This window comes from Panthera onca, chromosome E1, assembly GCF_046562875.1.
Source record: "Panthera onca isolate mPanOnc1 chromosome E1, mPanOnc1 haplotype 2, whole genome shotgun sequence".
In the NCBI taxonomy this organism is placed as follows: Eukaryota; Metazoa; Chordata; class Mammalia; order Carnivora; family Felidae; genus Panthera; species Panthera onca.
In genome coordinates this window covers 26,841,302-26,863,464 of record NC_138352.1, presented here as the reverse complement: position 1 = coordinate 26,863,464, position 22,163 = coordinate 26,841,302, and the positions used below count along the sequence as shown (strand labels likewise).

At 49.2% G+C, this 22,163-nt stretch overlaps 2 protein-coding genes across 2 annotated transcripts in view; both read left to right on the top strand.

Annotated features, from left to right (window-relative positions):
• LOC132688251 (multidrug and toxin extrusion protein 1) overlaps nt 1-11,774 on the top strand; it is a 37,314-nt gene extending 25,540 nt beyond the window's left edge. The window contains exons 15-17 of the mRNA XM_060647153.3: nt 8,173-8,267; nt 8,973-9,057; nt 10,939-11,774. Of these exons, the coding sequence (XP_060503136.1) occupies nt 8,173-8,267; nt 8,973-9,057; nt 10,939-11,141 (383 nt within the window). The 3' untranslated portion in view covers nt 11,142-11,774. The remainder of the gene's footprint in view (nt 1-8,172; nt 8,268-8,972; nt 9,058-10,938) is intronic.
• A 1,667-nt stretch (nt 11,775-13,441) lies between these two features.
• Nucleotides 13,442-22,163, top strand: part of LOC132687104 (multidrug and toxin extrusion protein 2-like) — a 57,827-nt gene continuing 49,105 nt past the window's right edge. The window contains exons 1-3 of the mRNA XM_078437659.2: nt 13,442-13,609; nt 13,757-13,858; nt 20,113-20,181. Of these exons, the coding sequence (XP_078293785.1) occupies nt 13,442-13,609; nt 13,757-13,858; nt 20,113-20,181 (339 nt within the window). The remainder of the gene's footprint in view (nt 13,610-13,756; nt 13,859-20,112; nt 20,182-22,163) is intronic.

Genomic DNA, 22,163 nt, shown 5'->3' with positions numbered 1-22,163 from the left:
GAGGCACCTGGGTAGCTCAGTCGGTTGAGCGTCCGACTTCGGCTCAGGTCATGATCTCAGTTTGTGGGTTCAAGCCCCGCATCAGGCTCTATGCTGACAGCTTGCCCAGAGCCTGCAGCCTGCTTCGGATTGTGTGTCTCTTTCTCTCTCTCTGCCCTTCCCCTGCTCATGCCCTGTCTCTCTCTGTCTCTCAAAAATAAATGTTAAAAAAAAAAAAAAAAGAATCACTTAAAAGAAATGCTGTGGTGGGGCACCTGGGTCGCTCAGTCGATTAAGGGTCCCAACTTCGGCTCAGGTCTTGATCTCACAGTTCATGAGTTTGAGCTCCGCGTCGGGCTCTGTGCTGACCTCTTGGAGCCCGGAGCCTGCTTTGGATTCTGGGTCTCCCTTTCTCTCTGCCCCTCTCCTGCTCATGCTCTGTCTCTCTGTCTGTCTCTCTCAAAAATAAAACATTAAACATTAAAAAAAAATGCTGTGGTGCAAACTTCCAGTTATAAAGTAAGTCCTGGGGATTGGGAATGTGCAATTTGGTAGCTACAGTTAATAATACTGTTATTACTTGCTTGAAGATTGGCAAGGCCGGGGCCAGCATCCCTGGAGTTCTGGCAGAGATCCAAAGGCAGGCAGAGGAGTTGGGAAGGTTTTGTGGCGGGGGGGGAGGGTAGGGGGGAAAGGGGCACGCTTCTGGTGTTGGACGCTGGTGGCCTGGGGAAGCTGGAAGCAGGCTAAGTAGACGTGGGGCATCCTGTGCAATTGGTCAGGGGTGCGTGTTTGCTTTTCTTTGCTTGGTTCTGAGTGGGAAGCAGGGACAAAAATTAGGGAAGCTGTCAGTTCTTAAGTCAAATCCTGGCCATTTTGGGTCAGCTGTTGCAGAAGTTAATGTTTAGCGTCCTGGAGTGTCCTTAGGGATAGCTATCTGCAAGTCTGATGTGGAACAGGCTGGCTTTTCGGTTGTTTATTGTGGATAAGGGGTTTCCTGGCTCTGTTGCTGCAGGTTGTGGGTCAGAGTTCTACTTTTTTTTTTTTTAACGTTTATTTATTTTTGGGACAGAGAGAGACAGAGCATGAACTGGGGAGGGGCAGAGAGAGAGGGAGACACAGAATCGGAAACAGGCTCCAGGCTCTGAGCCATCAGCCCAGAGCCTGACGCGGGGCTCGAACTCACAGACCGCGAGATCGTGACCTGAGCCGAAGTCAGACGCTTAACCGACTGAGCCACCCAGGCGCCCCCAGAGTTCTACTTTGATATATGGTGTGGCCATCGTATATTCAGTGTCTCAGTCTCCTCTTTTTCAGGGAAAATTAGAGACAAGGGGAATTCAGGGAAAGCTAGGGAGCCAGGTCTTACCACTTGGGGATTGTACAGTCATCTTCATAGTCAACTGTATTGCAAGATCTTCTTGAGCTCCTTGATGTTGTACCGTCATGATGACCATCATGGTGAGCGATTGTGCAGAACCATTCAAGACTTGGGAAAAAATGCAACCAGCCAGCATCACAACCATTGAAAAGGTCCCTGCCAACAAGGTTCAGGAGCAGTTTTCCCTGCTCTCTCTTCCGGTAGATGAAATCTTCTGGCTAAAGAAGGTGAAGAAGCTGTTTAGGAAGATGTTGTGGGAAGGCAGCCTTAAGCTGTTGGCGGTAGGACCCTGGTGATATTTTGCACGTATAGCCCATCAGTGTGGTCAGGCTGGTATTGGTGGTGAAATCCCTAGACACAGGCCTTCCAGTGTCCTAATTCTTTCAGAATTTAAGGATGAGTTTAAGGATGACATTGGTCCTTTCTACTTTTCCAGAAGATTGTGGGTGATGAGGACAGCATAGTTTTTTGAGTAAGGAGTGATACTTTACAGAGTTCTTTTATATGGCTCCCATAAAGCATGTGCCTCAGTCACTTGGTATAAAACTTGCCATCTGAGACCTGTAAAACCTGAGACATCAGGTTGGAAATACAAAGTCAGGCAGCTTTTTGGTGATGGTACTGTAGCTTTTCAGCAAGGAAATGCGTCATCTATCCTGAAAATAGACAACCGATAACTAAACCGTATGTAAATCCTATGGAGGATACAAGCTGGACAAAATCCATCTGTAGGCGTTCAAATGTCCCTTGAGGCCTGGTTCCCGGCCATGTCGCCCTTGACGGTTTCTCCAGGATTATGTTGGTGACGAGCGACACATGACCTGAAAAAAATCTCAGCTATTTTTTTTTAAAATTTTTTTTAACGTTTATTTGTTTTTGAGACAGAGAGAGACAGAGCATGAACGGGGGAGGGGCAGAGAGAGAGGGAGACACAGAATCGGAAGCAGGCTCCAGGCTCTGAGCCATCAGCCCAGAGCCTGACGCGGGGCTCGAACTCACGGACCGTGAGATCGTGACCTGAGCTGAAGTCGGAGGCTTAACCGACCGAGCCACCCAGGCGCCCCTCAGCTATTTTTTTAAAGTTTCCCCACCGACGTTGATTTCAGATGCTAAGCAACCCGTCTACTCTGTGATGACGAATAGTTTCGTGGAGAAACTTCGCTAACATCCATTTGAAATCATCTTGTGCTCTTTTTTTTTATTTTTTTTTTATTTTTTTTTAACATTTTTTATTTATTTTTGGGACAGAGAGAGACAGAGCATGAACGGGGGAGGGGCAGAGAGAGAGGGAGACACAGAATCGGAAACAGGCTCCAGGCTCCGAGCCATCAGCCCAGAGCCTGACGCGGGGCTCGAACTCACGGACCGCGAGATCGTGACCTGGCTGAAGTCGGACGCTTAACCGACTGCGCCACCCAGGAGCCCCTCATCTTGTGCTCTTGAGTGGCCATCTTGATGGTGCCAGAGATTCCCTGAGTGATGGGTGTGCAGCCAGATGTGTTTTCCTTTCGTCTTTTTCAAAACCGGAGGCTAAACACTGGTCTTTTACAGCGGCCTCTTTGAACCCTCCAGAGATCTATCTTTGGAGGGCTCGGATAGGATCAGAACCTGGTTTAAAGTGGCTTGTTTGGCTCAGTGATCTGCAAGGGTCTCCTTCTGGCTTCTGCGTTCTCTTGTTCTCTGTGGGTCTCCATGTTTACAACGGCTGCCTCTCTGGAAGACGGAAGTGAGTTTAAAGGTTTCTTCACTTGCTTTCTATCTGTGATAGGGGCTCCAGCAGAGGTGAGAAACCCCCCGTTTCCAGAACAGCCCCACATCAGGCAGGGGCTTCTCCCACAGCATCAGTTTGCCATCCGCATATATGTCTACTCTGTGGTCTTTGCTGGTGACATACTTTGGGAGTCACAGTAGGGTCTGCTATCTGGGCTGATGTTTTATGTCGGGTAGAGGACTGCAGTCTAATATTTTATTGTTTTATTATTTTTCTTCGAAGTTTATTTATTTTTGAGAGAGAGACACAGCATGAGCAGGGGAGAGGCAGAGAAGAGAGAGAGAGAGAGAGGGAGACACAGAATCCAGAGCAGGCTCGAGGCTCCGAGCTGTCGGCACAGACCCCAACACAGGGCTCGAACTCATGAACTTTGAGATTATGGGCACAGAGAGACAAAGTAGTTTTTTGTAGCTGGGGATGCCTGGGTGGGAAGGAGGCCTGCTGAGGAGCCTTCTAGGTTTCAGAAACCTGTTCGTGTTGGGGCCTCCTGAGCACAGGGTCTGTCTCTATGGACCAGTCGATTCATAGAGAGGTGTTGCAAGCTCAGAAAAATTTGGCCCCCGTGGTCTGCAATATACAGTTAAACCCAGAAATCCTGGATAGGTCCTACCCTAAACGAACTGTGTTGTGGCAAAATTGTGATTGTGCTTTTGCAACGATGTCTCTCTTCTGCCAAGGCTGAGAACAAGAAAACAGGATGTTTTACGTGCACTTCCTCATTCTCCGCACAAAGTAAGAGTGCTGGTGCATCATGTATCAGAAATGAATCACAAGGTGGCTCAGTTGGTTAAGCATCTGACTTCGGCTCAGGTCACGATCTCACGGTTTGTGAGTTCGAGTCCCTCAGAGGGCGAGCTTGAACCCCACTTTGGGTGAGTTTGAGCCCTGCTTCAGGCGAGCCCCGCTTCTCTCTCTCCTCTCCCACTCTGCCTGTTGTGGGATTCTCTCTCTGTCTCCCTATCTCTCTGCCTCTTGCTTACTTGTGCCCTCTCAAGAGGAAAAAAAAAAAAAAGATGATCTTCCTCTCCCTCTGCCCCTCTCCCTCGCTCACGTGCTTTCTTCCTCTGTCTCATGAATGAATGAATGAATGAATGAATCCTGCTGTGATTTAAAAAAAGGAAAAAAAAAAAAGAACCACAAGGGAAATGTACATTTTGAAAATTCTTTTTTAAATTAGAAAACAATTTTTTTTTTTATTTTAGAGCGAGGGAGTGCAAGTGGGGAGAGGGGCAGAGGGAGAGCGAGAGAATCCCCAGCAAGGACGGAGCCTGATGCAGGGCTCCCGACCACGACCCCGGGATCCTAACGTGAGCCAAAATCGAGTCAGGTAGTCAGCGGACTGAGCCACCCAGGTGCCCCGATTTTTAAAATTCTCGATTAAGGAACTGAGAAAAATTGAGGGGGGTGGGGGGGATTCAGTGGCCCTCCTAGCCCGTGACTGTGCAGACACACTGTTGTCCTCGGCTGGTGAAGGAAAGGGGTGTCAGCCGTCCCCGTGTAGAGGCTCGCTGAACAGAGCAGAACAAAGACACATCACTACAGTAAAGCGAGTGGCTTCAGGAGGGATTGATGTCACGATGGTTCTGGGTCGGGTATTTGTGGTGAGCGAGGGATAACAATTTTGTTGATGGCCCCGAAAGTCTTGAGTAAAGATATCCTCATGCATCTGACTTTTTTTTTTTTTTTTTTTTTTTTTTTTTTTTTAGTGACAGTTCTAAGGGCCAGTCCAGGGTATGGAAAGACCTCTGGGTGTGACTTTTCAGTGCTAAGTTTGAATCCTTTCATTTGCCTTCAAGGGATGCTGGGGAAGGAAGTTTAGGTAACACTTGGTAGGAGCAGTCTGAACTTTTAGGGGTCCTGCTCCAATCCTTTGGCTGTGTTAGTACAGTAACCAAGGCCATGGAGTGTCAGGCATAGTGTCAAGGTCCTTGTCTGGGGTCTGTGTCAAATATAGGAAGCAAGGTGTGCACCCCGAGCAGACCGAATTTGACCATAAATAGAGGAGTCCGCTCAGATCTCTGGTATGCATTTGATATCACGGTTCCGCCTGCAGAGGAAGGCTCCCTCTGTGAAATTTGCAGGGGTGGTAGCACCGAGCAGGAAGGTGCGCCTCTCAGTCAAGGGCTCCAGGGTTACGGTTAAAGACTGGGATAATTGGCGGGGGTGCCTGGGTGGCTCAGTCGGATTAGTGCCTCTTTTTTTTTTTAAAGTTTTTAAATGCTTATTTATTTTTGAGCGACAGAGCGAGAGTGGGAGTGGGGTGGGCAGAGAGAGGGAGAGAGAGGGAGACACAGAATCCGAAGCAGGCTCCAGGCTGAGCTCTCAGCACGGAACCCGAAGCGTCTGACTCTTGCTTTCGGCTGAGGTCATGATCTTGCGGTTTGTGAGTTTTGAGCCCTGCGTGGGGCTCTGCGATGACCGTGCAGAGCCTGCTTGGGATTTTTTCTCTCTCCCTCTCCCCGGCTTGTGCTCTCTGTCTCTCTCAAAATAAATAAATAAACTTAGGGGGGAAAAAAAAAGACTGGGAGATTGGGAAAACCTGTGGGTCATTTGAAATACCAATCACGTGTGCAATATGTGTACCCTGAGACAGAGGTTGGGTAAGGTGCCGGGGCTGCTTGTAGAAAGCGGGGCATCCGCCAGGCATTGATGAGGATGGCCGTCTTTATTTACGGTGAATTCACCTGGAGCGTTGAAGGGCCTGGCGGGATAGTGGGTGATTTTGCCTTCCGCAAGCACTCACTGACCTGAGACGAGAGAGTTTTTGGTCTTGGGTTTTCCCTTCCTGGCATCCCTTCTGTTTACAATATCTGCAAGTGTCCTTGTAGTTGGAGGTTGGCCGGGGTGGGGGCGGGGGGCGGCCATCCAGCGGTCTCTCTTGCAGGTCCCAAAGAGACTTGGGGTCTTGGCTCATTTTTGTCCCAAAGTCCTTTTTCAAAATGGTTCTCCCATGTGTTGTAGGTCAGCGAAAGGGTTATGTTTCCTACCAAGCTCTGTGTTCATCTTCGCTTTCCAATTTCAGTGTTAGTTTTCTCATCGACAAAAGGAGACGAAAGGGTTGTGACATCGAGCACCTTCTCTGACGCCCACACGGCGGTTGGAAGGGGCTTAGAACGGGCGGGCGGAAACCCAAAAAGAAAGCTCCCTGGATCAAAGCCAAGGCCTCAGGACACAAAACCGTGACAGGAGAGCCTCATCTGGTCTTAGTGGTGACCTGCAGAAAAGTCTGTCCCAGTGGATGCCAGTTGGGTTGAGAACCACAAACTCCTCGTGGGTCCGTGAGATCGGCACACGCGGCGGGCTTCTAGGGCCTGTGCCTGGGTTCTGGCCTCTAACTGTCCCTCTGTGACAGACAACACTTTACACAGCACCACAAAGCACAGCAAAAGGGATGAAAAGGAATGGCCTGATTCCACCCAAGATGCCAAACGAATGGGAACCAGGGACAAAACCTGGGTACTGAGCCGAGGAGCTCATTGTAAAGAGATTGGGGCGCAGGCCTGGCCCGAACTCACATCGTCAAGGACTGCACACGCCACAGGCCGACAGGCACAAGGGGCCTCTGTGGGTACCACATTGGGTTGGAGGCTGGGGCCTGTGGTGGTAGGCAGTGTAGGCCAGGTCTTGTGGGGCCTCCATGATGAGCTGTGGACTCATGGGAAATGGGAAAAACGAAGGCCATTATTCTGAGTTTGCTCTAGCAAGGGAGTCAGCCACCACCACCGGAGTTTGGGCAGAGACCCAGAGGCAGGCAGAGGGGTGGGAGAACTCTACAGGGAAACTAAGAGAGGTCTCAGGTGTGCCCTCATGTCCCGGGGAAGCCGGAATCGGGGCATCCTGTGGGATTGGTGGGGGTAGGGGGGAGGGCGTGTTTGCTTTTCTCTGGTTGGCCCTAAGTTGGAAGCAGGGACAAAACTTAGGGAACGTGTCAATTATCGATCAAGTCCTGGCCGTTTTGGGTCAGTTGTTGCAGAAGTTCTTATGTAGCACCCTGGATTATTCCCAGAGTTTGACATGTAACCAGCTGGCTTCTCGGGTTTATTGTAGGTAAGGGCTTGGTTTCTGGACAGATTGCTGTAGGCTGTGGATCAGAGTTCTATTTTTTTTTTTTTTAATATTTATTTATTTTTGAGAGAGAGAGACAGTGTGTGAACCGGGGAGGGGCAGAGAGGGAGGGAGACAGAGAATTGGAAGCAGGTAGCTCCATGCTGTCAATGCAAAAGCCTGACGTGGGGCTTGAACCCGTGAACCATGAGATCATGACCTGAGCCGGAGTCAGCCTCTCAACCGACTGAGCTGCCCAGGCGCCCCTAGAGTTCTGTTTTTACATATCGTCTGCCCGTTGGCTGTTGGCATATTCAGTTCCTCACAGCGCTTGTTGGCTTTTCTGATTCTGCCATTGCTTCACTGTTGACCAAAGAAACCCTTCTCACTTGGGGTCTCCGTGTCCCGTGTGGGTTTACTAGGTAGAGTGCGATGGTACCTTGAGATCCACAAGGCTTTTCCTGTGTTCTGTTCTCCCTCAGCCTCTCTGTGATCATCCCTCTGCGGACAACCTTGTCCCAGGAGCTCTGGAAGTCTGTGCCCAAAGCCAGTAAGCCTGTAGGAAGTGCCAACGGAGGGAACTTAACATGGCTGGTGACTTGTGCATTTTGAAAACGTTAGTCCCTTTTGAGGAAAATAGGCCATAGCTGTTCAGAAGCATAGCACTCTTAGAGAACAGGAAATAGTCTGTCTTGGGAATTTCATTTCCTTATAACCTGCGTGTCTCTTACTAGCAAAGTATTAGGATCACAAAGGCCAAAAAGAGCGTCTAAACATCAGTTCTGAGACCCAGAGCACTGGGCAGTGACCACAGGGAGCCCTGGGCCTCTCAGAACCTTCTGGAAACCAAAGGAGAGCAGGAAGGGGATGTCTGGATCACTGTGGGCTCCACTGCAGCCGTGAAAGCAGATTCTCAAAGTGAGACAGGAGGCATATACTCCCCAGGGGTGCCCTGTTTTCCATGGAATTAACCTCTATTAAATATTTCCACTTCTAGGTCTGTGGTCAGGCATCCTTATCTGTGTGATCACGCAGTGTGTGTGTTTTTTCATCTTTATTTCTCAGCTAAACTGGAAGAAAGCCTGTGAAGAGGTAACTATGTTCATTGCTGGCCCATAAAAGTTCCTCTCCTAGAAAACAATCTGTTCAGGCTCTCTCCCTCTCATTTGTAAGGTTCTTTCCCCTTTTATCACCAATGCTTTGTTGTTGTTTCAATTGCCTTTATTTCAGATGCTAAGGGCCAGATACCCCTGCAGTTATCCATTTCCCTTTTGTTTATTTATCAAACAGAAAAATAGGGGTTCCTTTCCTCCTCGTATCCCAAGCCAGGCTACCACCCTTGTGCCTGAAAAATCAATTTGAGGACAGGATTTGAAACTGGAAAGAAAGGAGGCATGCCAGCCAATTTATCCTGATAGTGTTTTTTATGATCCCAAAATATTTCATTAAGATACCTGCACACATGAGTGTCTCCAGCTTGCTAGGGTCAATGTGGGGTCTGAAAATAGATGGTCGATAAAACAAAAATGAAGGAAAAAGGGAAGAATCCTCTGAACTTGGGCCCAGCCTTCCCCCTAGTGCTTTTCCATCGATCCCTTCCCCCCCCCCCACCATTGACCTTATGTCAATCATCCTGAAAGACGATTCCATACTTGGGAACCAGAGAAGGTCCCCTTACATGTCAGTTACAGAGAATGGCTTGGTTTTTCCTAAACTGGGTAGTAGTCAAGTCAAATGTTTTATTTATAACGGTGGTAAATAATGCTTTGCGGATTGACTTTGAGTTTCATCTTCTAGGCTCGGGTACATGCCAATGTGAGACTAAATGTGGCCCAGGCTAGGACCCAGTCTGCGGCCCGGACGGCAGTCTATCAGAACATAGGTATGGAATAAACTCTCACCTCTTGGAAACAGGCCTGTCCAGGTGGTCCAGGAGGGGCCATTTGTGGGACACAACTAGATTTTCTGCCATGAGTGCCCCCCAAACCCGGGAAATAAAGTTTCAGGGACAAATGATAAAGTCACGCAACACTCAATTTTAGGTACACTGCAGGTTGCCAGTTCCTTGGCTGACTTAACGGTACTCACGTAAGCATTCCAAAGGGATCTCTAATACTCGGTGATCCTGTGCGTTGACCTTATCTTGGAAGCTGACGTTAGTAGGTCTGTGTCTATAGGGTTCCCCCATTCACCAGGCAAAGATGGGCCTTAAACAGATCGTTGTTTTAACTGTTGCTTCCGGTGACCATCATGCAAGTGTGTATATCACTTTCTCTCTGTCAAATCTGTAATCTCCCCAGACTTCCAGATCCTTCGGCAGTTAGTCATGTACTCACACTAGTTCCTCGCTTCTTTATTACCGAGTTCACAGACTGGCTGAATTACGGCTGCCAATTCCATTGTTCCTGCCAGTTTTCGTTCATGTTGTCTGGTCCCCTGTGTGCCTGGTTATCTTTGATTGTGTTCCAGATCTTGTATTTGAAAATTGCCGGTGGAAGTAATTTGAGGCCTGTGATGTCTGTCTGTCTTCAGGGAGGATTTTCCTTTGCTTTTGTCGAACACTTAGGGTTACCAGCAGTCTAGGGCAATTTCAGAAACTGAGCTTCCCGGAGCCCCCAGCTGACTTGAAGGCAACCAGGGTGAGGCTTGGTTTACTTCTGGTTCCTCCTGAATTCTTGGATACAGCCCCTGAGATCCGGCCTAGAGTCCAGAGGGGTTTACCTTGGTGAGGACTAAACTCCCCCCCAAAAGCATTGCTCAGGTCCAGATGGAGAACTCTCAGGTCAAAAGTGGCCCCCAAAGCTGGCTTACTTTGCTGGGTTTCCAGCTTCCCGTAGATCTTGCCCTGGTGACTTTTTGTTACTTCGGTAGTACTCTGATACCTTCAAGATGATATTTTTCATTCGTTTTATCCGGCTTTCATAATTGTCTTCAGCATAATTGTCTTCAGCGGATGGTTCGTCCAAGTTTCCTATCATCTCCCATTTGTAAAAGGGTAATAATACTAGTTACATCATACCACTGTCGTGAGAGTTACGTGAGTTTCATACGTGTAAAGCGCTGAGAACAGTGCCTGGCATGGAGGAAGCATTTTGTGAGAGTGGGCTGGAATTACTCTATTCGAAATTCTTTTCTCTCACAACTCCCAAGGGCCATCAGCACATCCCAGTATCCACTATGCTTGTTAAGAAGTCGGATGCCCATCTTATTCTTGGTTCTTTCTGTCAACTGCCTTTGCGTTTCTCTCGGGAAGCTTTTAGGATATTTTCCTGAATTCTGACTACTCTGAAGCTTTGGAAGACTGAATCTACATCTGAGTCACACCCTTGCTGGATGCTTAGTAGGCCCCCTGATGTGAAGAGTCACATCTCTCTTCAGTTCTGCGAATGGCCTTGAATGATCTCTTAGGTGATTTTTCTCCTCCGTTGGCCTTGTTCTCCTTCTGAACTGTTAATTAGAGGAGTGTTGGCCCCTTGAAAACTTGCCCTATGAATCTTAACTAGAGAGTCACTGTATTTATTCCTCTAGTTCTTGTGGTGGGGCAGAGCTCCCTGGTAGACCTAAGCTCACAATAGCAGGCTCCGGAGTTTGTGATGGGTGAATGGAGAGGCACTCTGAGATAGTATTCTTTTGCGTATCCAAGGCAGCAACTGCTTCCTCAATAAACTTTCCCCTGGCTAGTAACATACATATAGGACATCTTTTATACTAATAAAAAAAATACCCTTTTACTCTGCTCACTAAGTTCCTTTTTTCCCCTCAGCGGTGGTCCCAAGGAACCCGCGAAGAGTGTTAAGGAGAGCTGTTGTACAAAGAGACGAGACTCCATTGGATCTGCAAATGAGCCAAGACGCTAGGTTGACCGGGAGACAGTTGGTGCTGTGGCGTGGGCTCCTGCTCCTGGGGGTCATTTCAATCTTGCTCCTAGGGATTTTACTGAGAGTGTATATCAGAGTTGAGGGATAGGCAAGAGAGAGTCAGGTCGAGCGATACTTTTTGAGTTTACAAGTAACGCACAGGCCAAGCGGTGGAAATTTGTTTTCAGTTAAGCAGTTCTACTTTTTGAGTTTACAAGTAACGCACAGGCCAAGCGGTGGAAATTTTTCAGTTAAGTCGTTCTACTTTTTGAGTTTACAAGTAACGCACAGACCAAGCGGTGGAAATTTTTCAGTTAGGTCGTTCTACCTTTTGAGTTTGCAAGTAACGCACAGGCCAAGCGGTGGAAATGTTTCAGTTAGGTCGTTCTACTTTTTGAGTTTACAAGTAACGCACAGGCCAAGCGGTGGAAATTTGTTTTCAGTTAAGTAGTTCAACTGTGCCCATGGCTTTCAAGGATTGAGAGTTCAAAATTATGTTTTCTAATGAAGAAAAGGAACTAAGGTAAAAAAAACCTATGTTCTAGTCTAAGACAATGTCTGAATGATGAGATTAATAATATCTCATCCATCATTGTCTCAACCCAGGACCACTGTGTACTGATGGTGTTCATCTATGACTTTGATATTTCTTCTGCTTTTGTTTCTTTAGATACAAACGTATGTACTGAGTGCTTAAGGACTGTTAGCATCTAATTATTTAAAATATATTTTACAGCATCTGTTTCCTTGTGTCTTCTATGGTTATTCAATGGGAAAATGGCATTTGTTAAGATTCATTTGGGGTCCAGCTCTCAGGCGCTGTGGGCAACGGACGTGCTTGAGAAACCAAAAGAGGAGAAGACCGGTTTAAGAAGAGAGGAGTCAGATGGCATTGATGAACATGCTTCCTGTTAAGCAATGGTCTAAAAATCTGTCCGGACTGAGAAAGATTGGCATAGACCAGGAGAGAGGAAGCTGTAGGCCAAGACCCCACTGAGAAGCAGCACCTCATTTTTCTAGAGGGGTGGACATCCCAGAGAGAGAAATAAAGGGCTTGAAGAGCTATTCTGGGCAAACTGGAAGAAGTCAGACCTTTTCCTATGTTGATGGAGGGGATTAAAGATTGGAAGGCAGCAGAAATGGAAAGAGGGGGCTAGGAAAGGGGTCCTGGGTGGGCCCCATTCATCTTCTGCTTGGGTCTTTGTCTTTATGAAGGCACCAGCTTTAGGTGGTGAACACGGCATATCCAAGGAAGAGGTGTGTGTGTGTGTGTGTGTGTGTGTGTGTGTGTGCGCGCGCGCGCGCGCGCATGCATGCGCATGCGTGCTTTTGTCTGAAAAGGATGAGGTTTTGGTGAATGCTCCCTTCTGCCCCAGCATTGGAGAATAATTGGGGAAGTCTTTGGAGCTGTGCAAATCCAAACAACCCTAGCTAATTCCTCTGGGGTGGAGGGAGTGGTCAGGATTTCAGTAGCGGCCTTGGATTAAGTAGTAACCAAGTTGTACTTGGATTCCACCTTCCTGGGGGGTGGGGGACACTTTAACTCAGAATTAAGAACGCTGTGTACTTGGGATGGATACAAAGAGCTACGCACGGCCTTTGCCCTCAAAGAACAGATAATGGACAAGATCACAAATGTTGGCTACTATGAGTAAAAAAAACACCCAGGGCCGCCTTAAGGTATCTCCACCCTCGGTGCTTTACTCTTCTAGGAGAGTCACTTTACTGGGACCAAGATTAAAGGCCTGCCCTGAAGGATGCCCGCCCCCCCCCCCACCCCCGCCTTCGCCGGCAACCTCCCCTCTCCCAGCTCTTTCGTGAGGAAGCCCACACACACACCCTCCTCATTCCCTCCCCTGTGGATACCCCTCCTGGATACCCTCGCCTTCTAAAGAGTTCTCACCCTGCCTGGCCTTCCCTTCACCAGGTAGGAGCCCCTGGGAAGGGATGCGGAGGCTTATCTCATCAGCCCAAGTTGCAGGCGAGGAGCGCATCCCCAGGGGAGTAAATACTTTTAACACACCCGTAACCCGAGGCAGAGGGAGAGGGACTTCACCTGCAAAACCGGCGCAGTGCTCTCGGGGTGCGGTGGGTGGAATTAGAAATTCGCCCTCTCCGCCCCCGCCGCAGCACATTGCGCTCTTCCCAAGCTACAGTCTCCTTTGTCAGCGCACAGCGCCCCCGACCCCGTCCTGCCTCCCCAGCACCACCCCCCCCCCCCAAACCCCACCCGGGGATGTGCGGGCGGTGACGGTTGGCCCGTAGGTCCGGCGTCCGGGGGTGCGGCCCTCCCCCTCCCCCACCCCCGGCCGCGTGCGCAGGTGGGGGCGGTCCGCGGGCGCGCGGGGCGGGGCCGTGCGGGGGCCGCCCCCAGCCCGCCGCCTCCCGCGCGCCAGTCCCCGCGCCGGCATGGAGCCCCCCGCAGCCGCCGTCGCCGCCGCCGCCGCCGCGTCCCGGGAGAGCGCCGAGCCGCCCGACGCCCCTCGCTGGCGCAGCTGCCTGCGGAGCCTGCGGGGCGCGCTGCCGCCCGACGCGCGGCGGGAGGCGGCCGCGCTGGCGGCGCTCGCGGGCTCCGTGGTGAGTGCGCGCCCCGACGGCGGCCCCGGCTCGGGGCGCCCCCCAGCGCCTTCGCCCCGCGCTGCCCGAGCGGGGCCCGAGCGGGGCCCGGGCGGGGCGGGCGGGCAGGGTGTCAGCGCGTGCTCTCCCTCCTTTTTTCCCTCGCAGTTCCTGGCCCAGTTGATGATCTTCCTGATTAGCGTCGTCAGTTCCATCTTCTGTGGGCATCTGGGCAAAGTCGAGCTGGATGCCGTTACGCTCGCGGTATCGGTAGGTTTTCTTTTCTTTTTTCTCTTCTCTTCTCTTCTCTTCTTTTCTTTCTCTTTTGTTTTTTAAATACTTCCATTGGGGTCGGCCCCGCGGTAAAGCCTCGGAATTTGCACTGTATTATGTCTGATCTCTTCCCTTAACACTATCGGAGCTTGGCCCGTGGGTAGCTTTTGCCTTATCTCTAGATTTGAAAGGAGATCGCGTAAACTGCTCGGGGAAGCGTTGTTTCAACCATCCCGTGGTGGTCGGGCTTGCGAAGAATTTGTAGCAATGATACAATTCCAGGGCGGCCAGGGATTGCTAGGAATTTGTAGCAATAATACGGTCACAGGAACAGAACGGCATTTTTTTTTTTTTTTCCTGTTGTAAAATTAAACCGGAGAACTTAGAGATCATGTAGATTGTCTGCCATCGGTTTGAATTGCACAATTCATTATGGGCGCAGTATTTCCCGCTTGTACTAAAGTGTCTCCCTTGGGCCACGGATTGAAATTACACCTCCTTTGAAGGCTTTCGTCCCTGAGTGTTTGTTAGTGATGTAGCGGAAAGTTGCCTTCCTCCATCCAGGCTTTCAGAGAAGGTGGAAAATAGTTCCGGTGGTGCTGGCAGGTGGTCTCTCCCAGCCTTAGAAAATTCCCCTTCCGTCCCCACCAGAGGTCGGTATCTGCTCTAGGATCGTGGCGGGACCGCCGGAGTTTCTCTTTTCAGCTTTGTGGGTGAAGTGACCTTAGTATGTGGACTCAGATATTTTATTTACAGGTCTGTTACTGAGTGAACTAATTCAGGCTAAGGGATATTTCTACTTCCTTTGAGATTTTAGATTGGGTCTCTAGAAAGAGTGAAGAAAGCAGAGAAGCTTTACGTACAGGCTGTTAACTGTGTCCCCTCCAGAAAGGATGAACTTGATTCCTCCCCCACATAGGGCACGGTGGCCCTGGCATATGTTGTACTCCTGATCATTCTGTCTGCTGTGAACGACATTAACAGTGGGTTATTATTGGAAACCTGAAGGGACACTTTCTGTTTATCCACGGGGCCGCAGTTGGGATCTCCCTTTTCCTGTCGCTGGTTCCAAACCTTTATTTTGCAGTGCTCTTTAAATTTTTTTTTAATTTTTATTTACTTACGTGTTTATGTATGTATCTTAAATGTTTGAGAGAGAGAGGGGGACAGAGGATCCGAAGCGGGCTCCGTGCTGACAGCAGCGAGCCTGTGTGGGACTTGAACTCACCAACCGTGAGATGGTCATGACCCGAGCCAAAGGCAGATGCTCAACTGCCTGAGCCACCCAGGCGCCCCCTTAAAAAATTTATTATTATTATTATTATTTTTTTTTTACTGAGGTATAATTGACACACAACATTTAATCGGTTTCAGGTGTCTAATGTAATGATTCAGTATTTGGGTATATTGTGAAGGGATCACATTAAATCTGGTTAAAATCTTATCACTACACACAGATTTTTTTTTTTCTATGTGATGAAATCTTCTAAGATTTACTCTCTTAGCAAGTTTCAAGTGTGAAATATGGTATTATTAACTATATTCACCATGCGGTACATTGCATTTTCACACGTTATGTACTTCGTAACCGGGACTTTGTATCTTTAGATGGCCTTTACCACCAAGCCCCTCGGGCATTCCACCCCCCCCTCCCCCCCAGTCCTTGGCAATCACCAATCTGCTATGAGTTCAGTTTTTCTTTGTTTGGATTCCACGTGTAAGTGAGATTATACGGGCATTTGTCTCTGTTTGACTTCTTTGACTTAGTATAATGCCCTCAGTGTCCATCCGCATTGTTACCAATGGCAAGATGTTCTTCTCTTTTAGGACCAACTAAGATTCAGTGCATAAGCCGCATTTTATTTACATGTTTCGTTTTCTTTGGTCAAATACACAGAAGTGCGATTGTTGGATCTTATGGTAGTTCTGTTTTTAATTTTTTGAGACTTCATACCGTTTTCCCCGAGGGGCTGGACCAGTTTGCATTCCCTCCAAGAGTGCACAGGGGCTCCCTTTTCTCCACGTCTCCTCCAACACTTGTTATTTCCTGTCACATACTCTCGCAGGGGTTAGTTCATGGTGGTTTTAATTTGCATTTCCCTGACGATTCGTGATGTCAAGCACCTTTTCCGGTATCCTTTGGCCCTTTGTGTGTCTTCTTTGGAAAAATGCCTATTCAGATCCTCGGCCCAGTTTTTAATTAGATTGTTTGGGGTTCTTTTGCTAGTGAGTTGTATGCGTTCTTTACATATTGTGGAGGTGAACCCCTTATCAGGTGTACGATTTGCAAATATCTTCTCCCATTCTGTAGGTTGGCTTTCCACTTTGTCGGTGGGTTCCTTCAGGGTGCGGGCGCTTTTGAGTTTGGTGTGGTCCCACTCATTTATTTTTGGTTTTGTTGCCTTTGTTGTTGGTGTCAAAACCAGAGTCCTCGCCAAGACCAAGAGAGCTCACTGCCTGTGTTTTCTTCTAGGGGTTTTATGGCTTCAGGTCTTGCGTTCAGGTCTCGAATCCATTTTGAGTTATTTTTTTTTGTGTGTATGGTGTAAGATAGGGGTCCAGTGTCACGCTTTGGCCTGTGGCTGTCCAGTGCTCCCGACACCCCTGGATTGAATAGCCTGTCTTTTCGCAGTGCCCATTTCCGGACTGTCCCTTCGGGTTTACCATCCTGTATGGTTCATGTCCATGGTATCTGATGGCCGGTGCATGGCTTCTTCTGTGTTCATCAAACACCCCAGGGCCTGAGTGCTCAGCTTCTTGGGTGTGGGGACCCCACCTCCGTCCATCCCTCTGGCTTTCAGGAACCCCCTAAATCCACTTCAGGACTCACACTCTGCACATTGTTATCTCTCAGCATGGGCGCACGGTAGCAGTTCTGTTGTTGTTGTTGTTGTTGTTTTTCACTGTAACAGTGTTAAACTTTACTTTCCTGCTGGCAACCTTTTATCCCTGGAGCCCTCTCAAGTCCCCACCTGCCCTTTGACCTCATGGGTCTTCCCTTGCTGTGGTCCCTCCCTCTTCTCTCACTCTGCCGCCCTGACTGCCCCGATCGATCAATCGTTCTCGATCCTGCATTCTGTGACTTGCATGTGAGGCTCGGGAGGATCCTTCTAGATGCAGCTTAGGGGCATGCATTTGCAGAACATTTTCCCAGACCCCCCCCCCCCCCAGCCCCACCTTTCCATGCTGTGCCACAGTCTCTGTCTCTGAATACTCTCGCCTTGGCCGGCCAGCTCATATTAATTTTTGCCACGCCTGGTTCCTGGCACAGATCTGCCCCGAGTGGATATTTCCAGAAAATGCAGAGCTCAGGGGAGCTGTGAGCGGGTCCTCATCTAGGCGCCTCCTGAATTTGTCTCCTACGCGGCCCTGCTGTAACATGGTGAGGGTTGAAGGCTCTGTGATGATACACGTACAGGCCCCATGTCTCCTTTCACCATTTCGGCAAAACTGTCTTTTTTTTTTATTTTTTTTTTTAATTTTTGGGACAGAGAGAGACAGAGCATGAACGGGGGAGGGGCAGAGAGAGAGGGAGACACAGAATCGGAAACAGGCTCCAAGCCATCAGCCCAGAGCCTGACGCGGGGCTCGAACTCACGAACCGCGAGATCGTGACCTGGCTGAAGTCGGACGCTTAACCGACTGCGCCACCTAGGCGCCCCAAAACTGTCTTAACCAGGGGCGGCTGGGTGGCTCAGTCTGTTGAGCGTGCAACTTCAGCTCAGGTCATAATCTCCCGAGTCATGAGTTTGAGCCCCACATCAGGCTCTCTGCTGTCAGCGCAGAGCCTGCTTCAGATCCTCTGTCCCGTCAAAAATAAATAAACATTAGAAAAAAAAAAGAAAGAATTAGGGGCTCCTGGGTGGCTCAGTCGGTTGAACGTCCCACTTCGGCTCAGGTCATGATCTCACGGTTCGGGAGTTCGAGCCCCAGGTCCGCCTCTGTGCTGACGGCTCAGAGCCTGGAGCCTGCTTTGGATTCTGTGTGTGTGTCTCTCTCTGTCTCTTTGCCCCTCCCCTGCTGTGCTTGCTCGCTCTAAAAAATCAATAAATATTAAAAAAAAAAAAAAGGAATTAAATAAAACTATCTTAACTGTATCCTGGGGGGAGAAAACAAAATTAAGATTTTATGGAAGGTTTGTAGTAATTTCTTTCCTTCTGTCTCTCTGTTTTACCCGCAATTCACGCACCGATGAGAGCATAAAAAAGAGTTCCTACTTTTTGAAGTAAAAATAGGTAGAGAGCAAATACAAGCCTAAAATTCCATAGATAGGCCTGAAAAGGGTACGCGGGAAGGTTGGTATGTTGCAAAGAGAGGAATTTCTGTAGCTAAGGTTTTAGGTAAGGGAGTCTATGTCTGTCTTTCCTTGGGCAGTGCGTGGTAAGACTGTGCTTTTAACCAGCCGTTAAATTGTAACTAATTGGTAGGAGGAGAGTAGGCCCAATTTCAAGAAAACTATTTATGAAAGCCAGATACAGTTAAAAATGTTTTACTTTATGAAAAATTCTGTATGCGGAATGAGAGAATTTACAAAAGTGTTTGTTTTTTAAGTAAAAGAACGTTTTTTAAGGTTCATTTTATTATTTTTTTAACGTTTATTTTTTAGAGAGAGCGTGTGCACCCATGTGAGTGGGAGAAGGGCAGAGGGGGCCGTGGGGGGACAGAGGATCTGAAGCAGGCTCCACATTGGCCGCAGAGAACCCGATTCAGGGCTCGAACTCACGGAGCTGTGAGATCATGACCTGAGCCGAAGTTGGATGCTTAACCGACTGAGCCACCCAGGCGCCCCTAGGTTTTATTTTATTTTTTTGAAGGAATCTCTTACTCCCAATATGGGGCTTGAACACGCGACCCTGAGACCAAGAGTCGCGTGCTCCACCAACTGAGCCAGCCAGCTGCCCCCTGCCCTCCCCCCCCCCCCCCCCCCCGCTCCCCCGGCCACAAACATTTATTTATACCCCACCTTGTTTTGTTTCATGAAGAATTTGAGTTGGTTTGTAAAAATACTTTCAGTACAGAAGGATAAATAATTAGCTGGTAGAATTACCGGCATCCTGAGCTCTTGTAGTTTGCAGAAATTCACAGTGTGTCCAAGATGTCCCTGAGCCATCTGTTCGGGGGAAGGACGGCCTTTCCTGATACTGAGTCAGAGGAGTGGCGTGGACACCCTGAGGTGGAAGATGGTGTCCCGTACAACTTGCTACGAGAGATACGTCAGCAAGTCTCGAACCGTCTCCGTATACAGGTGGTCATTGTGTGGGGAAAGCACAACGCTCTTGACTTTCATCCAAGCAGTCTCAGACAGCGGACTTGGCCTGGAGATAGACTTGAGGTCACAGAAGAAGAGTGACGGCTGGGCTTCCTTTTCTTTGCCTGGAAGGCTGAGGGGTTTTGGAGCTTTGGCCCTGACACTGTCCCGGGCTGGAATTGAGAACACAAGGCGCCTGCCTCCCGCTGCTCCCTCTGTGTGTGGCCTGTCACTGACTCCTGGTGGCTAGAGTTTATGATCTTGGTCAGCCAAGAAGTGAACCCACCTTGGGATTGACATCACCACTAAACGTGAGACCCGGGATGAAAATGAGGGTCTCCAGCTCTCCCCAGCCTCCGCAATTGCAAAATGGCTCCTTGGGCCCTGACCTTAACCTGCAGGTTCATTGCCAGGGGCCCTGGGTAAGGTGCAGACACGAGGGCGACACAAAACCAGTCCTGTTTCTCATCACAGGGTTCAAGCCTGTGGCCAGACTTCCCAGCTTCGGGTCGCCATCTGAGTGACCTAAGCTTTCTGTGACGTGCTCCCAAGACCCGTAAAACGGGCACAATGCCCACGACAACCCTGTATGGGAGGGTTTGGGGACAGGGCCTGCACGTGGCATATGCTCAGTACACGTTTGCTGTCCTCGTTCTTAAAGGCACATCGCAGACCAGGGGCGTGGCCTTTAGATATCAACCGCAACTTAACTTTTTGATGTGGAAATTGTAACACACGCTGTGTTGTTCAAGAAGAACTACGTTGTCAGCCACCCCGGTTGACAGGAAGTGATTGTGATCCTCTGGTCGGAGGCTGTGTTTTTGTTCACAGTCGCCAGGGATGGACGTGGACGCCCATCTGCTGTGAGATGCAAAGTCTTAAGTGTACGATTGCAGGTTGCTCCTTGCAGGTAAACCGTCACGGCTCCTTGGCTTAGCGGGAGCTCTTAGGCAGCGACTGCCCGGCCGGTCCTCCAGCTGCAGCTGCCTGTCATTCCTTGCAGGTGGTGAACGTTATTGGGATTTCAGTCGGAACTGGCTTGGCCTCGGCTTGTGACACGCTGATGTCTCAGGTGAGGACCACCCTCCCCCACACACCATTTTTTTTTTTTATTTATGTATGTATTTAGTCAGTTACCTTTCCTGTTGGAGGCCAGGTAGGCGACTCTCCCCTCTTTGGCTTTTGTTGCCTTTTATTTGTCAAACACTGTGCTGCTGATGGCTGTAGATGTAAGCCAAGTGGGCTTTATAATTGTGCTCAGGGGCTGTGCTTTCCTTTCTGTCTCTGGTCTGATCTCTCCCACCCTAACACTGTACTCCCTCACCTGCTGTTGAAGACGCTCAGCTCCGTCTCCCGCCCACATCTCTGTCCTGAGGGCCACACTTGAATGTCGGTCATGTCCCGGACATCACACTCAGCTCAACCAGAGCTAAGCCCATCCGGCTTTCCTCCCTGAACTGTTTCTCCTCTCGGGTTGTCTCTCTCAAGAACACACGACCCTCCACTGAAGCCAGAGTCCTTCTTTATCTTCTGTCTCCTTACGTTAGTGGAGTCCGCTCACACCCCTCCGTCCTCGTTGCCTGTCACAGGACTGGGAACTCTGGGTTGGTGTGCTAACGCAGTCAGAGGAGAGTCAGATTCTGGTCCCGGCCTTTCTCTCCTGGCTCTGTCTTCCATCTCACCCACCTGGTTTACAACCATAGTGGTTTCCCTGGTAGAATCTGAGCTGCCTGGGGAGAAAGGCTATAATCCCATTCAGTCTTTGAATCCCTGTGGGGCTCAGCATCGTGCTTGCTATGTAGTGGGTACCCTGGAAATCTGTCGAATGAGTGAGAGGAAAGCAGAGAAGCAAGCCGGGATGGGTAGATGATGACGGACGGATGGATAGACGGTTGGGTGGTGGGTGGATGGGTTTATAGGTGGATGCTGGATAGACGGGTGGGTGGGTGGAGGGATGGATGGATGGATAGATGGTTGGGTTGGATGGTAGATGGATGGTTGGACAGATGGATGGGTAGGTGGCTAGAGGGATGGATGGTAGAATGGATGAGGTGGACAGATGAATGATGGCTACGTGGGTAGGTGGATGTGTCATAGATGAGTCCTGCCTTCACACCCACTGCCTGGGAGAGTGGGGACAGGGTTATATGCCAAGGAAGGAGTGGCCCTGAGCATATGTGTTATATCCTGAGCGGTTGGACTCAGCTCCTCAGCTGTTGGTGCATGAGGGTATCCTGGGATAGTTTTTATAGGCTCAGCTAAATGTGGCTCTGGATTGGCATGGTAGAGAATGTGAAATTTTTTTTATTTTTTTAATCATTAAAAAAACATTTTTAATGCTTATTTATTTTCAACAGAGAGAGACAGCATGAGCGGGGGAGGGGCAGAGAGCGAGGGAGACACAGAATCTGAAGCGGGCTCCAGGCTCTGAGCTGTCGGCACAGAGTCCGATGCGGGGCTCGAACTCACGAACTGCGAGATCATGACCTGAGTTGAAGTCAGACGCTTAAGTGACTGAGCCACCCAGGAGCCCCTGAAATTTTATTTTAAAATAGTTATTTTGTCCCTTTTTTGTTACCATTTCAGTTATTTTTATCCATATAGTTAAAAAAAGAAAAAGACTAGATCTTTGTTTCCCCCACCCACCCATATACAGTGGACGTCTTTCCGTATTAGTAAACGTATTTCTATAATAGCACATTGTTTCTTGGATTTTATTTATTTATTTATTTATTTATTTATTTTTTAAATTTTTTTTTCAACGTTTTTTATTTATTTTTGGGACAGAGAGAGACAGAGCATGAACGGGGGAGGGGCAGAGAGAGAGGGAGACACAGAATCGGAAACAGGCTCCAGGCTCCGAGCCATCAGCCCAGAGCCCGACGCGGGGCTCGAACTCACGGACCGCGAGATCGTGACCTGGCTGAAGTCGGACGCTTAACCGACTGCGCCACCCAGGCGCCCCTCCACTGACTCTTTCAAGGCACTTTAAGTTAGACTCCTTTTTGCTTTTGAGAAAGAGACAGTCATTCAGGGTACTTGAAGGAAAGGGAG